Genomic DNA, 16,346 nt, shown 5'->3' with positions numbered 1-16,346 from the left:
TTTTTTTGAATTTATTGAAATTTTTATATTTTTGTAATTTGTAATTTGTATATTTTTGTATAATTTGTATTAATATTAGAGTAAATTTTTAAATATTTTATACTCAATTAATTTATAAAAGAGAATTTTGAGAAAACTTCAAGTTATCACTTTAGTAATTGCAAAAATTATTTATTTATTATTTTTTATTTATTATTTTTAAAATTTATTATTTTTGCATTTGTTACGAAAACTTACGGCTGAGAGCTTTTAATTCTCTTATAAATTTCTTAAACTAAAAAGAGAATATCTCTGACACCAAATTTTTTGAATTAAACAGTTGTGCTTTCATGAACATATTTTTTTTTGTCTTGTTTTAGTAACCAAAAGTAGTGTTGCGTTGAGCCGTTTTAAAATAGCAATAGCACTTAAACTTAAAAAATAAATTCATCTTTATTTAAATGTAATAAGTTACTACAAATAATATGCGTGTATAAATATAATAGCATATGATATTTGAACAATATTGAAGAGTTTGATTGTATAAAGAATATTGAATCAAACATAAAACAATTCATTGTTTAACTATTATTAAGCTATAGCAAATAAAATAGTAGTAAAAGTTGTTACAAGCAACCCAGACAATTTAAATATTGATTGCTCGCGTTGCCAGCATACACTTTTGTACCATCACGTAACGTCCTTGCTGGATAGTTTCAGCCGTCTTTCTGCTGTTGTCATCCAATAAACTTTTTACTTCGTTGTCCGGGATCGAACTTAACAGGAGTCTCTTACGTAAAAAATTATATCAAATAACTTTAAAACAGAAAAAATAGTGTAAATATAATTTTTAATGTATATTTAAAAATTGTTGCTTTTAATTCAAGTATATATAGAGCAGTTATTATAAGTGTTGAATAGATAATTTAACGGTATTACGTAAATAATGCAAAAAATTAATGCACAAACGTGTAAATTCGTGTAATCAAAAATGAATTTTTTTTTGTATTTAAGATGTAAACCGTGTCGTTATTTTTTGAAGACAAAATATTTTAAGGATTAAGCTAATTTGTTTGTGCAAAAAAAAAAAAATTAGATTAAATATAAAAACAATAACATTTGCAGTTGAATTTGTGTCAAACATTTAATCGATATTTGAATTGCTTGTGGCAGACCAACTTTTTAGCCGTTTTCACTAATTGACTGTTATTACATAAGTTGCACTTATAGTTTTTAAAGGATTCTAGATAAAAGAAATATAGTTAGTTTTAAATATTAGTGTAAACTGCTTTAATTGAATACACAATTAGAATATTTATAAACGAAGTGCTATAAAAACAATTAAAGATTTATTTTTGCAAATTTTTGTAAAAATATTGTGAAAATAGTTAGTAATCACACTTAAGGAAATTTCTTTTATTCAAACAGTGATATAATATATAAAATAAAAATGCTATTTCTTTATTAACTATAGTAGCTTCAATAACTTCCGTTAAAGTAAGCTTTTACTGCTACATGTAATTGCTGCACCATTGTTGGATTGTTTGATTCATGAAAGAATAAAAATATCCTGTCACATTCATGGCAGAAGGAAAACATAAAAAAAATCAAAAGCTTTTGATTAGTTTTGCGGTTTTTGTTTTGCATGCACTGACACACAAATGCAGTATAAAATCAATTTTTGATTTGTACATTTGTTTGTTTGGTATCGGGTATCGAATTGTACCGTACAAAAAAAGCAATTGCAATAACAGAAACCGTTTTAATCCAATTAGTTTTGTACCTCTTTTCTGCTAACACGCATCGCCATATTTTCTCTTTCTAATTAGGTCGCCCCCACTTTGTCCTCAAAATCCACTATTATACGCTGTCGTACACTTGTTTCTCTTTTAATGGCGGTATGGCGGTGTGCTTAAGAGCATTGCCACATGGAAAAAAAGAACAAGAGAGCATGGAAACAATTGTGTGTGAAGCTTATACAAGCTATGCGTTGCTCCACATTCAATCCATTATTTCTGCCATTTGCAGCAGTTAAACACATTTGTTTTCAAACTTCAAACGAAACGAATTTTTTGTTTTAGTTTTTTGCATGTTTTGCTCTAGTCATAACGTAAGAAAGCATAAATTTTATAGTGAATATGACGTGCTATAACCATTGACGGCATTAGCAGTTCTAAATTTGTTTCAAAAATTAAAATAAATATTCTTTTTATAGTTTATAATTTGCGTCTTTTTAAATACTGTTTCAAAAAATTTTATTTAAAATACAGACATAAAATTATTTATATAATTTTTCTATAGAATATGGCAAATCAAAAATACATTGTATAAATTTATTTATTAACGTGTCATTTTTGATAAATGCAATTTTATTTTAGTCAAGTGTAACTAGAATGTCGGTATAACAACGAAAGATACTGAATCGAGTGTGTGTGAGCATTGATCGTTACATCGGAACAATTGTTTTATACTTCGTTTTGCACATTTTGGCTATTTTCTGTAAAATAGTTACTATCTGTTTGTGTTCGTACGCTAACTTCGAGTTAATAACAGAATGTCGCCTCTTGCTGAAAGGACTCTGCTGTTAGTTGGTGTTCTGTGCTGTTTACAAGGTAAGTGTGTCGCTGTACATAGCATACAAAATGCTATGTGCAGCAACTGAACTTAGTACACTGTTATATATATAAAATAAGGCAAAAAGAAAACTCATACACAAATGAGATTCTCAAATGAGGTCAGAAGTACTTTTCCGTGCAACTGTTGCAACTATTATTTATTATCTGTGCATCGAAATTAACAAGGTGAAATATTGTTTAGTCGGCTGCATAAATAGCTATAGTATGACGTAAACAACGCTGCTTATTTCAAAATTTTAAACATTTTCCTTATCGATTATTCGCATCAAAAATTTGTTTAATTGTTTTTGTTTAAAAATTAATTAAATTATTTGTGCAAAAATAACACGGAAAAAATTCAAATTTAATATTAAATCTCATAAAATATGTAAAAAAGTAGCATATATAAAAACAATAAGAAATTTAAAGATAAGAATTATGTTTTTAACAATTACAGTTATAATTTAATATACATTTAAATTGTTAAAGTAGAATTTTCTTAAAAACTTTTAGAAAAAATTATTAAACTTAAAATGAATATCAATATAAATTATATTACTCAAACCAAATTGATGAAATAATTTCTATAAATAACACACAAATAGCAAATAAAAGCGAAAGATTGTTGCCATACGGTAAATTTGAAAAAAAATTAATTTAAAATAAAAGAAAGAATAATAAATAATAATTCTAAAGATACAAATGATCCCTACCATTTGTATGCCCGATTCGTGCACGACTCAATTGAGTCATACATGCCTACGGACTAAAAAGTCCCCACAACCCAGCTCAAAATTCTAGAAATCCCTGCAGTACGACCATTTAAGGTACTCCTTCATAGGGTAGGTTAGAAGAGCACTTAGCGTGCTTTCACTTCGATTGTCTACTAAGTATTTCGTCTGATTTCACAATGTTTATTGTTCTAAAGATTATGCACTTGCAAAGACTCCACTCTTCAATGTTTGTCAACATCTGCATTACCATACATACATAAGGGACAGAGCCCTGAAGTTATATGCGAAAATTGACAGACTATCCTACCTACCACTATCTAATCTTAGAGTAATCACTCTCCGCACGGGGAGGTACGCTGATCTGAGATCAATCACTGAATAATCATGAAGCTTATAGCCAATACATAAATTAGTCAATGAGATGGGTGGGACCCTGCAGTACCCCCAGCTATCAAAGAGTAAAAGTGCACAGTTGCGCTGACTCGAAAAAAGGATCAATATAAATACCATAGTGGAAGAACTATTAATGTCTCTAGATTTTGTCTAGTATCTACGAATCTTATACAGTCTCTAATTATATGGTCAGGACTCTCAATTTTATCTGGTTGGATTTGGTTGAAGTGGTGTCCTTGTGCACCAAAACTCACTGTAGCTCAAATAATTGCTCAAATATGATACCACAAAGAATTTTAATATTAAAAGTAATAATTTGTTGAGTAAAAATTATGAATACTTTTTTAATAAATATTCTTAACAGCATTCGTAAGTTTTATATTAGAAATATCGCACAAAATTTGAATTGTTCTACCAAATTCAGAAAGAAAACCGCTTCATTTCACTCTCGCAAGCAGTTAGCGCTGAACTTATTATTGTAAAAGTTCACAAAATTAAGCCATACATATGCTGCACTATGTATGAATTATTTTACCAGACTGAATAACCAATTCTTAGGTAAACTTCATTACCTAACCTAATGATCAAGCAATCAATGTATATACTTTATTAATATAAAACGCGGAAAAAGAAAAATAAAAAAAACACGGAGAAAGAATAAAATAAGAATTGGCGAAGAAAAAAGTCTCTGTAAATACGTAAAATACGTCTGTACCATATTGGTTTGGCAGAATAAAATAAGAATTGGCGAAGAAAAAAGTCTCTGTAAATACGTAAAATACGTCTGTACCATATTGGTTTGGCAGTCTATTATCAGTCGTTTTCGCATCGAAGTAATCTTTTACAACTTTTTTCAATTAATTTCATGTATGCTTCACATGAAATATAAGATTCATTGAGCCCAAAAAGTAAAAAAACAGTCACAACGCTTATTAACATACATAACTTTAAACGAGTACGTAAAGAATTTTGTGTTATGGTAGTTCTAAAAGTAGTCACAACGCATTGTGTTAGTAGACATTTACCACAACGCATTCTGGATGTTCTGAAGATTATAAAGTTTACAAAAACTAATATAATAGAAATTATACAAGGTGCTGGCTCCCAGTGGAGTATATCATTTCGATCATGGCTAATCTTTTGATCTTCTAATCGACTTTTATTGAACAAAAGACTTTTTGTCCTTTGATTGAAAGTCAGAATTTCAGAAAAAGTTAGCTATTAAAGGCATCCTAACATCAAATTATTTACAGTAACCAATAGAATAGAAATTTTATGAGGTACTGACTCCCAGCGGAGCAGAGCCATAACAATAATTTCACTCCCACATCGTATTCTGGTCGTGTTTTTTGTTCAATGAGCGTTTTCGGCTTTTGAACCTTACATATAAAATAAATTTAAAAACTAAAAGTGTTAAGTTGTTTTAAAATTTATTTTATATTTTAATATTTTGTTATGAAGCTGACACAAAATTAAATTTAATTACAAAAATAATATATAGGTATAAAATAATATGCATTCATAGTATTTCACATAATAGAGCAAGCAGCATTGATTATAGTAAGTTGGGGACGTGCAAAAGATTAATAATTACTTTATGTATATATTGTGCAATTTAATAGTTTACAATTATTATTCAGTATATATATATATATATATATATATATACACGTGTGTATACATGAATATTATTTTAGTACAGAATTTTAAGTAACCACTACTTATATTCATAACGCAGCTGTAGTTCTTCCACCATAAAGAAATTTAAAAAGGACCTTTGTTCAATTAAATCCAAAACATAAAAATAAAAAAGCGGTATTATTGCAATATTTCATTTAATATTTATTTTGAAATATTATTATAATAATATAAATATTTATATAATCTTAAACTAGGTTACATATTCTATAAAAATTTATTACGTATACGCCACGATGTACACATAAAACTCGTAGTGTACACTCAGAGTGTACATTCACAGTGTACCGCATTGATGTTTTTATTATTTTAAAGCAACAAATTTTAACCTTAAAACAGGTGCATGCGTCATATTTGTTATTGGAAAAAGTATTCTCCATTTATATGATTCATATATTCTGTTAAATAAATAAATATGTACACTGTTATTTATAAGAATGCAGAAGTTTACAGGGGATTGAATATTTATGTTATCAAAAATTCATTGAAAAATTTATATTTTCGCAAACACCTGTAGATAATAGTGTTGTATATAAAGAAAATTGACTAGAAGGCTTTCCTTAATAGTGGTTATTTAATATATATATAGAATTCAAAACATTTTAAACTTATTATTGTTTTATTGATTTATATAATTAATCGATGTATAACAATATAAACAGTAAATTCAATTAAGAAAATCTTATATTTAACCATTGTGGAACAAAGAATGTATAGTAGTATGAAAATCTGTTGCCATTTAAGTTAGGACAAACTATCCCCATACTTTTAGTGTACTTTTATAGATTATACTTCCAAAATCTTTCAAAAATGAACCGTTCTGTTGCTCAACTTAAAACTAAAAAGGAATATGATATGTATATGGTATTTTTTAAGTTCAGTTAATTAATAATTTTAGTAACTTAGAAACCCATTTGGAGAAGCAAATATATATTTTATATAATTATTTTATATAATATATATTTGGTTACATTTTTGAATAATGCTTCTGTATTCCACTACCATCAAAGTTTATAATTATTTTTAATGTAAATTATACTATGTTTACACTTACAGTTTTCGAACCTCATTACCATTTTACATAGATTTTGTATGTATACTATTTTATTCGAATTTATCGTTTTAATAGCGATAGTGTAAACGTCTTGTTAGTAATGTTAGCCAGTACTGGTACCCTTACTTAATTTTTTATTTTTGCATAATACATGCATTTCTATTCTTCAATTTTAGTAACATTAATTACTTTATATAAAAAAGTTTGATACATTGATAAAGCAACTTATATCTAAATTAGGCTCTCATATGGAGCGAAGCACTACAACCATCAGATCTTTGACTTCAGTAATTTTTCCACAATTTATTTAACATACACTAAAATCTCTTCGACAATATTTAGCATAATTTTTGGCTGATATTAGCATTATAAATTCTTCATCAAGCTATTTCTAACCTGTTCTATCTCGATAGTATGTAAAAAGAGCTAAAATCTGATGCTTTGATCCTCACACAAATTTATATCTATTGTATATTATATCTATTGTAGTGATTGTATTTTTAAAACATAACTTTTCGCAATAAATGTAAGTTTTATATGAATTAATATATTAAGTTCTTGTAGGTTAAAAACCTCTTGAACTTATCGAAAACTGAAATATATTTTATTTCAAATTAGATCTCAGCTCAAAAATCAAAAGTTGGAACAAGAATACTTCTTAACTAAAGTTTCAGTACCAATGTCTTCAACTATCTTCACCTGTTGTACGGCTTTATGAAAACCGTATATAAATATAGTTTTATTAGAACGTATACTATTAAATACATATAAATATTAAATATTACTTCTAGTAGGAATATTTATTTAGTACGAACATTTTTTAGATTGCTGATATATGCGGTTCAGTTTTTATATAAATAGTTAATTCTTACGTAGTATTTGATAAAAGTAAACAGTTACTTTCGAAGTATAACAATTCTCAACAGAAATGAAATTACTTGGTTATGTGTAGCATATATCTTTGGAACGCTTTTTCTTACGGCCCTTACAGAGCTGTCATTCTTTATATAAATGGGGAATGGTGCCTGTATGTAAATAACTTGACTTTTTTATCATTATCCTAGGTGTCATGACATTCTGTCATTTGTAGTGAAATAATTTTTGCTTTTGAAGGCTGCTACTCTAACCCTACTTAACCTATTTATTCTGGAGAGAGTTATTAACATTATTTGCAAAAACATTCAGTTAAAATTGAAATCAATACTCACTATTAAAATAAGTAAATCATTTTTTTTTAAATTTGTAATTTTGAATTTATTAAGACATAGTTTAAAAAATTAACAATAATTAACTGATTTATAATAAAAATAACTAAATGATTAGTATTTAAACTTCGGCAAAGCAAAGCTAATGCCGATTAGATAGTGGATTTAAGTAGAGCCCGCTAATTGGAGCAACTTTCTCGCTATACTATATGTTGATATGGCTTATATTTTCGGAATGAGTCTCATTTATAAAGCATGATAAGTTGACATTCAATTTCGCTATTTTAAGTAAGTTTTTTACTGAAATATATTTTGATAAGCTTACTTTTTTTTGGCTTGACTCAATTTTTCGGGCACGCTGATTAGACAATAGATTTAAATAAAGTCTGCTATTTTAACCACGTTTTTTGGGTTTATGTTGATATAGCTTATTTTTTCATCACGATTCCAATTTTTCTGGCACGTTGATTTGACAGTAGATAGGTATTAGTAGAGTTCGCTAATTTGAGCAACTTTTTCACGACACAATATATCGAAGTAGTTTGCGTTTGGAGATATCTAAGTAAGATGACTTGTCTACATATTTTGCTGGTTTTCTCGAATAATTTACAATTTCAAACCTCGATATCTCAAAAACTAATAATTTTTTCAACTGAGATTCACTTTTAGTGCCATTTTCTTTTGGGATTAGTAAATCTCGAGTGAAATATATAACATTTGAGATTAATTTATACCACTCCAGATATTTTTCCAGAGGAGCTGAATTACCCTGAATTTAACAGTTGTTTTATATGACTTGACAGATAAAGTATGATTTGATACAAAATATTTATTTATGAAAAGTATAAAAGCTTAATAACACAATTATAAAAATGTTAGAATACTTTAAAAATGTTCGATTGAGCAATAAAATTTGACAGATCTAGAGAAAATCTCTCGAAATTTACTGCTGTTCCATATGACTTGACAGATGATATGTGATTATAATAGTCATATGTGTGCATAAAATATATAAATGCTTACTATCACTACACGAAAATGTTAAAATACTCTAAAAATGTTCGATTGGGTAATAAAATTTGGCAGATCTAGAGTAAATCTAGCTTGAATCCAGATTTACCAATCGAAAACGTCATAAGCTATATAATCACTTGGGTTGGTGAAAAAAGTAGCTCACCATAGCTGTCGTTATTAAAATCTGTTATCAAATTGGCGTATCCGGGAAATCGAAATTTTGCCATTTTTTTTTTTTTTTAAATTATTTTATTTTAACACTTATTTAGGTTAATTTATTAGTGGATATTTTTTCTTTTGGAATTGTCGGTTTTGCCTTTATACTTCTAGTGGTAAAAAAGCAAAGCAAGAATAATAAAATTGCTGCCTCACAATGGCTTAGTTTAGTTTCCTTTTTATGGCAAATTGTTTTATGTTTTGGTTTTAACTTAGAAAATTGCATTACGCAACGTTGAAAAAAGAATAAGTTTCCTCAGTCAATACATCTTATATACAATATTTGTTATATACGTGCATTTGGTGTATTTCAGTACGAACTCAGATATTTACATACGCTCGAGTCTGCATGGCAACATATATAATAAAATACAAACTAGCGCACCAGGAAGATGAGGAGGAGGTGTTGGTGAAGCAGGAGGAGGAGGAGGGCGTATGGGTGTGCTAGTTTTATTACTGAAAGTATCATAAAATATGCTTAAAAAATACTTACATTCAAAGCTTTATGTGCTCGATAACACTTGAATTAACCATTTTCCTTTTGTGACTCATCCTTTTTTCCGATTTGCATTCTTAACTTGTTATGTACCTTTTTAGCTCATCCTTGATGTGTTAACTTCAAAGTACTTACTTGATACGGACGAACTCATATGGCAAGTAAGACGTATAAGATATTGTGGTCTGAATGTAAAAAATATAAAAATGGAACGAGTTATTTAATTATATGAACGTAACGGGTTGAAAGGACTTGCGTTTAAGGAATAAAAAGGATTAAAAAGTAAAAACAAAATATACATGCGATTTAATTCGTTTCCTTAAGCAATTTCGACATTTCTCTACTTGTAGCATTGAACATTTCAGGAATGACGACAATTGTGTATTGTCCTTGGTGCAGTGACGCAATAATATACCTTACATTCATGTCAAAGCAAGTCCATACATATTTTATTTCAGATCGATATTAAGATCAATGGCCTAAATTCAAACATTTCTATGCTTTCCATATACAATATTAAACTATAAATTTTATGTCATTATTGAGTCTTAAAAATGCATTTTTCAAAAAGCACGTAGAGCCATAAGCATATATCTTCAAAATCCTTCGCGAAAGGATGAGGAATAATTTTTTTAATGGGATTTACGAGTATAACATGTATTTGCATTATATTCAATACTCCTGTATGCATAGAAATATTTGTTGAATAGTTTGCTGGTATACATATTTCCATTAAATCTACATGGAAAATAGCAATTTAATTAAATTTGCAGGAAATAAAACAGATATTCAATATCCGGTACATCCTTTCGTACTATGATTGCGTTTTGTATGCTTCAACTATCGCCCGAAGTGCTTCCATAAGAAAATAGAGCAAAACCACTTTAATGCCTTTTAGTTTGTCTATCTTTATATAAAATTAGCTAGTTTGTAATTAATGAAAAATATCTTAGCAGAAAGTAGTAAAGTAGCTAACAATAAAGTGAATGAAATACTTCTAGTCAAGGTTTAAAATTACGCTTTTGTTTTGCACATTTCTATTCACTTTATATTCTTTATATATTCGCGCATTTAATTTGATTAACTGCCCGCTTACTGCCATGGTTACGTTTCCTTAGTAATGTTTGCGACTGACTCAATGTTTCGTAACAAGAAGCTTTCGTTGCAAATGTCAATTATATAAATATTTTAATTGGTTTTTCGTATTTCTGTTGTGCAAGTCCATGTGATATCTTAGAAAACAACGTTTGATAAAAGTTCAACTCAACAAAATTCCAAAGAGTTGAGTTTACATTGTTAATTTTAATTCCATTTTCACGTAATGAGGTAATATAATACACAATCACAATGTTTACATAAATCTTTTTCTAATCTGACAAAAGCAAACAAAATATTAGCAGAAGAATGCGTAACCAATCCCTCGATGAAGACAATTATAAACTTCTGTAACTTAGAGCAATGTTTCTCAACGTGAGGCGAACGCTCCAAATGAGGGCAATTTGATTGTTCAGGGGTGCGTTAAATTGAAATAGTTCATTTTGGATTTACACTTAAACTAACATAGATAATTTAGGAACAACTGAGACCAAGAAGTCTCACCGTTTACAAACTTCATGAATTAATACATAGTAGTAGTGCACAAGGGAAAAACGATTGTTTATGGGAAAGTTGAAGGATACAGTTCATATTTTTATTGTAAACTTTATGTGATATAAACAAAATACATATTTACTTATAGTTTTGATAAGTCTTTCAATACACAGTCAAACTTCCATAACTCGATATACCATTCTGCAAAAGGTTCGACTTATGGAGACTTCGAGTTAAAGAATTTTTTTTGTAATTGTATATAATTTGCACTCTAAACCCTCTTGCACTCTATTTAGTTCGAGTTATAGAAAATTCGACTTATAGAAGTTCGAGTTATGGAAATTTGGCTGTATATTAAAAAATCATTTGTGATGAAAACGGACAAGAAAAAGGAAAAAAATATTGCTTATAGGAAAATTAAAAGATACAGAAACAAAAACAAAACATATATTTTTGATAAGTTTTCCAATATATGTTTAAAAAAATCTATGATCATAATAAAAAAAATAGCAAAAGAAGAAACTTTATGTGATATAAATAAGACACATAAAAATAAAATAAAAATACTGATATATATTGTAGGAAATTGGGACAGCGCACTGTCCACTTAGTGACCTCACTGAAGTGAAGGATTAGTCGAAGTAGATCACGAAATGACTTGGGTTCTTTTTCGTACTTCGATTCTCGAATGTCATTATTGAGTTAAAGCTTAAGTAGCTTCCGTTCGCTAAGTCATCACCAACCCAATGATGTCTCAAGACAGTCATCTTTCTGCTTTTCAGTGCATAACATTGTCACAATATATGTACCTCTATCTCCTTTTCTTCTAGGTAGAGTCTGCAAGTGTTTTCCTCAAAAAGAGTTATCTTTTTGAGGTGATACTTTGAATTTTTATGTCCAGTAATCAATGAGGTCAGCCAACTTTTATCGCTAAGCATTTTTATCGCTTCACTGGCATCATGAGTTTAGTCTATCTACAAGTACTCATCTCCTCTCCACCTGTTAAGTTGAAGTGAAGCTATCCACTTATCGACATTAGCTGCAGTTATGTTGTAGCCCAAAGGTATTCTGGGCTCTGAGCCACAAAAGTTATGGTTTGATCCTTGCTTTTGAACATCATCTGCCTTTTCGTTTTGATCAATACTGATATGTCTTTTAACTCACATGAATGTTATCTCATTTTTCTGACCATATTTCATGAGCTTCGTGATACATTCTTGTACTAATCATATATAATTATAGTTTTGGTAATTTTTCTAATATACCTTTATTATAAATCATTTATAATGATTATTAGAAAATAAGAAGTAAAAAGTTTTGGTATTAGTATTGACGTGGTTTTATTATTATTGAAACAATCAAGGGAGTTAGTTAGCTTATTAGGAGATAATACTTATAAAAACACGTTGCTTTCATAAGCGGTCACTATTAAGCATACTTTTAGGTTAGGAGCTTCTTCAAATGAATTATGTAGAAGCTGTGAATTTGAAGAGAAAGAAGAAACATTGAATACCTCACCTATAGCTAGGAAGAGACTGAACTTCTTAGGCAAACATAACTTTGTCCATCACTAAGTTTTTTATATTAGAGAAATTGAAATTTTTGCATTTAAAAATAATTTTATATTACTGTATGGTCCATTGAGGAAAATAACTTTTCTAATAAAATATATATTTTATATTTTCTAATAATATATATTATATTTTAATTAATTTTTATATTTATATTATTACATATATTTTTGTATACTTTATTTTGTAGTTTGTACTGCGCTTATGTGCTATGATTGTAACAGTGAATTCGATCCACGTTGCGGAGATCCTTTCCATCCTTACTCAATAGGTGAAGTAAATTGTAGCAAACAAGAACCACTTGAACATTTAAAGGACAAGTATAAACCAACTTTGTGCCGCAAAACAACACAAAAGAGTAAGCTTTATAATATGATATCAATATGAATTATATATTATATATATATACACATATATATTACTTATACACAATATGTATATTTTACATTATAAAATGTATAATATGATGTTAATATAATTATGTGTACATTTGTAAATAAAAGTATAATATGTAATATTGTGACAATAATCATATATGGTAGATATAAATTTGTCATATATAATTAGGTTGCCTTTTAAGTCTTATACCTAGGTAACACTAAGTATTTCCGGATTTCGATATTTCTGTTCGAAAGTTTCTTGGCTTTAAAGACCCGACTCAATAAGTTCTTGTTCCGAAACAGTAAAAAATAAATGGTGTGTATTTTTTTACGCCCGAACTGGACATGATGTATCGAAAACCCTGGTTTTGGATGCACCTTCAGAGTGGAAAAACTTTTTCGAAAATTGGCTCAATAAAATGCAAAAATGTACGAGTATTGATTATCATGGAGAATACTTCGAAAAACAATGAAACCATTTTTACTGATTAACCGTTGTGTTTTCATTGTTAGGCGCAAGACTTAAAAGGCAGCTCTCGCATGATATCATATGATGTGCTGTGATATAATATTTACAACTACTTCATTATATATTTATTATAATGGGTTATATATTATTTTTATTTAATAATATAATTAAATAATATATTTTAATGGTTATTTCTGTTATAGTTTATGGTAAGGTACGTGTCGTGCGCGGATGCGGTTATATACCAGATGAACGTGACGATGGCGAATGCATGAAACGTCTGGGTACACACGACGTGCAGGCGATCTACTGTGCATGTACAACCGATCTTTGCAATCATGCCGCACCAACACTGCTAACAAAAAATTTCGTAGTCAACGCATTGCCCTACACATTAGCAACAATATTTGTATTGATAACATGTAATTTTAATAGCTTAAATTTAAGTTTCAGGCAACATTCATAAATCTGAGAATTATAGCAATAAAATTAAACAAATTATTTTTTATTTAAAACGTTAAACAAACAGCAAGTGTCGTCATTTTTTGAGGTAAATAATAACACGAGCCAAAGGTGAGGTCAAATAGTGCTTGAGAGAAGCTCCAACCTATAGTAAAGATTAATACTAAAAACAAATAATAAAAGTATAAAAATATAAAAAACAAATTAATATAAAAAAATCTTTATTTTGCAAACATATGTGTTCGATTTACGAAAGAAAAATAATATATTATATAAAAATAGAAAAATTATATTCAATTGAGTGCTAGCGCTTTGGTGGGGGACTCCCAAATGGCTTTGTATTTCAACTATGGAAGAAGTTTTTATTTAATCAACATACAAAAACAAAAAAAAAAAAACAAAACAATATACAAAACTGATTTAATACTTAATGGTTATTTTTTTTTATAGATTATTTATTTGAATAAAATATATTTAGTAAAAGTAAACTTTAATTAATCCATTTTATACGTTCAAAACGTTGAAATTTAATTAGCCTACTGGGTGTTCCTTTTAAATTATTAAAAGTTCATAATAAAAGAAATATATATAAAACAATATACAATATAACAAAAAATTTAAAAAAATTTCTGTCTGTGTACATTTCAATATTTAGTAAAAATATTTATTTTCGAAATGAATGAATTGGATAAGAAAGTAATGTATAATAAAACGATAAAAAAAACCTATAAAAGCAAACCGAAAAAATAAATAATATAGTAAAAACTAAGTAAAAATTTCTGAATAAACAAACAAAGAAAACAATGAGTATATAATAAAGAAAAAAATTTGTTTAAAATACATTTAATAGAAAATAGAAAATAAATAAATAAAAACGAGAATTATATATACATATTAGGATTCATAGCTTAAAGCAAAAATTAAATTAATTACACAATAATCATGCATACAAACAGACATACATTACATTATACACACATGCAAGCAAAAAAAAAGTTATAAAATTTACAAAATAAAAATTAAAATTTAAGTTCACATAATTATTAAAACACAATAAAAATTTTGAAAACTTCAATAATGATAAATAAAAAATACATATTTTTAAAACTGCTTTATGCAAAATGAATGTTTCATCGAATAAAATATTAATTACAAATCTGAATTATGAAAATTTTTCTTACACTTTTACATATAATAAAATCATAACCAATAAAAATTTTAAAACTTAATTGTTACCTTAACAATTTAATTTAAGTTTAAATAATTGAAAATTTATTTTTTATCAAATATTTTTAATAATTTTATAATTATTTTATTTATACTATCAATAAAAAATTTATTATTTATTTGTTTTACAATTTTTTTCATAATTTTAAAGAAAAAAATGTAATATTTATTTGTGTTAAAAATTGTTTTGTAATTTAAAATTAATTTTTTAATTAAAATCAATATAAAATTAAAATTTATTAAGTTATAAGATTTATAATTTATAATTCTATAGCTACTTCATATTAAAAATCTTATAATTATTTTAATCATTTTAACCAATACAAAAAATTAAAAATTATTTGTTATAAAAATTAGTTTATTATTTCACAATTCTTATAACTACAACAAATAAAAAATTTAATATTCATTCACAAAATTTTATTTAAACAATAAAAAATTTAATATATATTTGTAATGAATTTTATAATAAAAAAATATTTTATTATTAAAATCAATATCAGTAAATTCTAAATTTATTAAAATATGAAATTAGTTTATAATTTTTAAATTAACTATAACTATAAAAATTTTAATATATATATTTTATTTATTATAAATTTATTATAATTTTATTTTATAATTATAATTTTAATACGTATTTGTTTTGAAAATTGAAAATAATTTTGTAATTATTTTGTTTTCTTACCAAAATAAGCTTATAATTTTATACTTTATAATTATAAACCAAAAAACGAATATTTATTTGTGATAAAATTTGTTTTATGATTTTATAATTATTTTAAAATTATAGCAAACGAAAAATACATTACATTTATTTGCTATAAAAATTTCTTTTTAGTTTTTTGTTTTTTAATTTTTATTTGATAATTTATGATTTCAATATTTAAAATTTAAAAAATAAAAAAAATATTAACTTAACATTTTTTTATTTTTATTATAATTTTTATATATAAAAAAAATTATGCAAAATTGAATCGAAAAAAAATCCGTTATTTAATTGTTTGTGGTTGTTGTAGTGTATATATTTAGCTCTTCCATTCCAAAATTTTTTTTAATACAATTTTTTCAAATAAGTCAAGTTCAAAATTCGAATATCTTTTTATTAATATTGTGTTAAACAGATATAATGGTTATAAAATTCAAAAACGAAAATGATTTAATTTATAAAATAATAAAAAGATATATTGGAGCTCGAAATATTAAAATAATAATATTAATATTATTATTAAAAATTGTCAAT

At 26.5% G+C, this 16,346-nt stretch overlaps 1 protein-coding gene across 3 annotated transcripts; it reads left to right on the top strand.

Moving 5' to 3' along the window:
* The first annotated feature begins 679 nt into the window (after window positions 1–679).
* On the top strand, window positions 680–14,289 carry LOC119681592. 3 transcript variants are annotated; one of them, XM_038094834.1, is made up of 4 exons: window positions 680–774; window positions 2,358–2,591; window positions 12,756–12,923; window positions 13,618–14,289. In XM_038094834.1, the coding sequence occupies exons 2-4, from the start codon at window positions 2,534–2,536 to the stop codon at window positions 13,878–13,880; spliced, it is 489 nt and encodes a 162-aa protein (XP_037950762.1). In that variant the 5' UTR covers window positions 680–774; window positions 2,358–2,533; the 3' UTR covers window positions 13,881–14,289. The 3 variants fall into 3 exon arrangements, with proteins under 3 accessions (XP_037950762.1, XP_037950760.1, XP_037950761.1); XM_038094832.1 differs by having other exon boundaries at window positions 680–816; XM_038094833.1 differs by lacking the exon at window positions 680–774 and adding an exon at window positions 1,697–2,089.
* The last annotated feature ends 2,057 nt before the right edge of the window (window positions 14,290–16,346 follow it).

This window comes from Teleopsis dalmanni, chromosome 2, assembly GCF_002237135.1.
Source record: "Teleopsis dalmanni isolate 2A chromosome 2, ASM223713v2, whole genome shotgun sequence".
Lineage (NCBI taxonomy): Eukaryota > Metazoa > Arthropoda > Insecta > Diptera > Diopsidae > Teleopsis > Teleopsis dalmanni.
Note: the sequence above shows the minus strand (reverse complement) of the source record. Positions and strands in the feature narration are given on the sequence as shown.

Bases quoted from the DNA above. Each gene is read 5' to 3' on its own strand.
- LOC119681592 (XM_038094834.1), top strand. From the start codon at position 2,534: ATGTCGCCTCTTGCTGAAAGGACTCTGCTGTTAGTTGGTGTTCTGTGC. The intron at 2,592-12,755 runs GTAAGTGTGTCG...TTTATTTTGTAG, and splicing joins TGTTCTGTGCTGTTTACAAG to TTTGTACTGCGCTTATGTGC. The intron at 12,924-13,617 runs GTAAGCTTTATA...TTTCTGTTATAG, and splicing joins CCGCAAAACAACACAAAAGA to TTTATGGTAAGGTACGTGTC.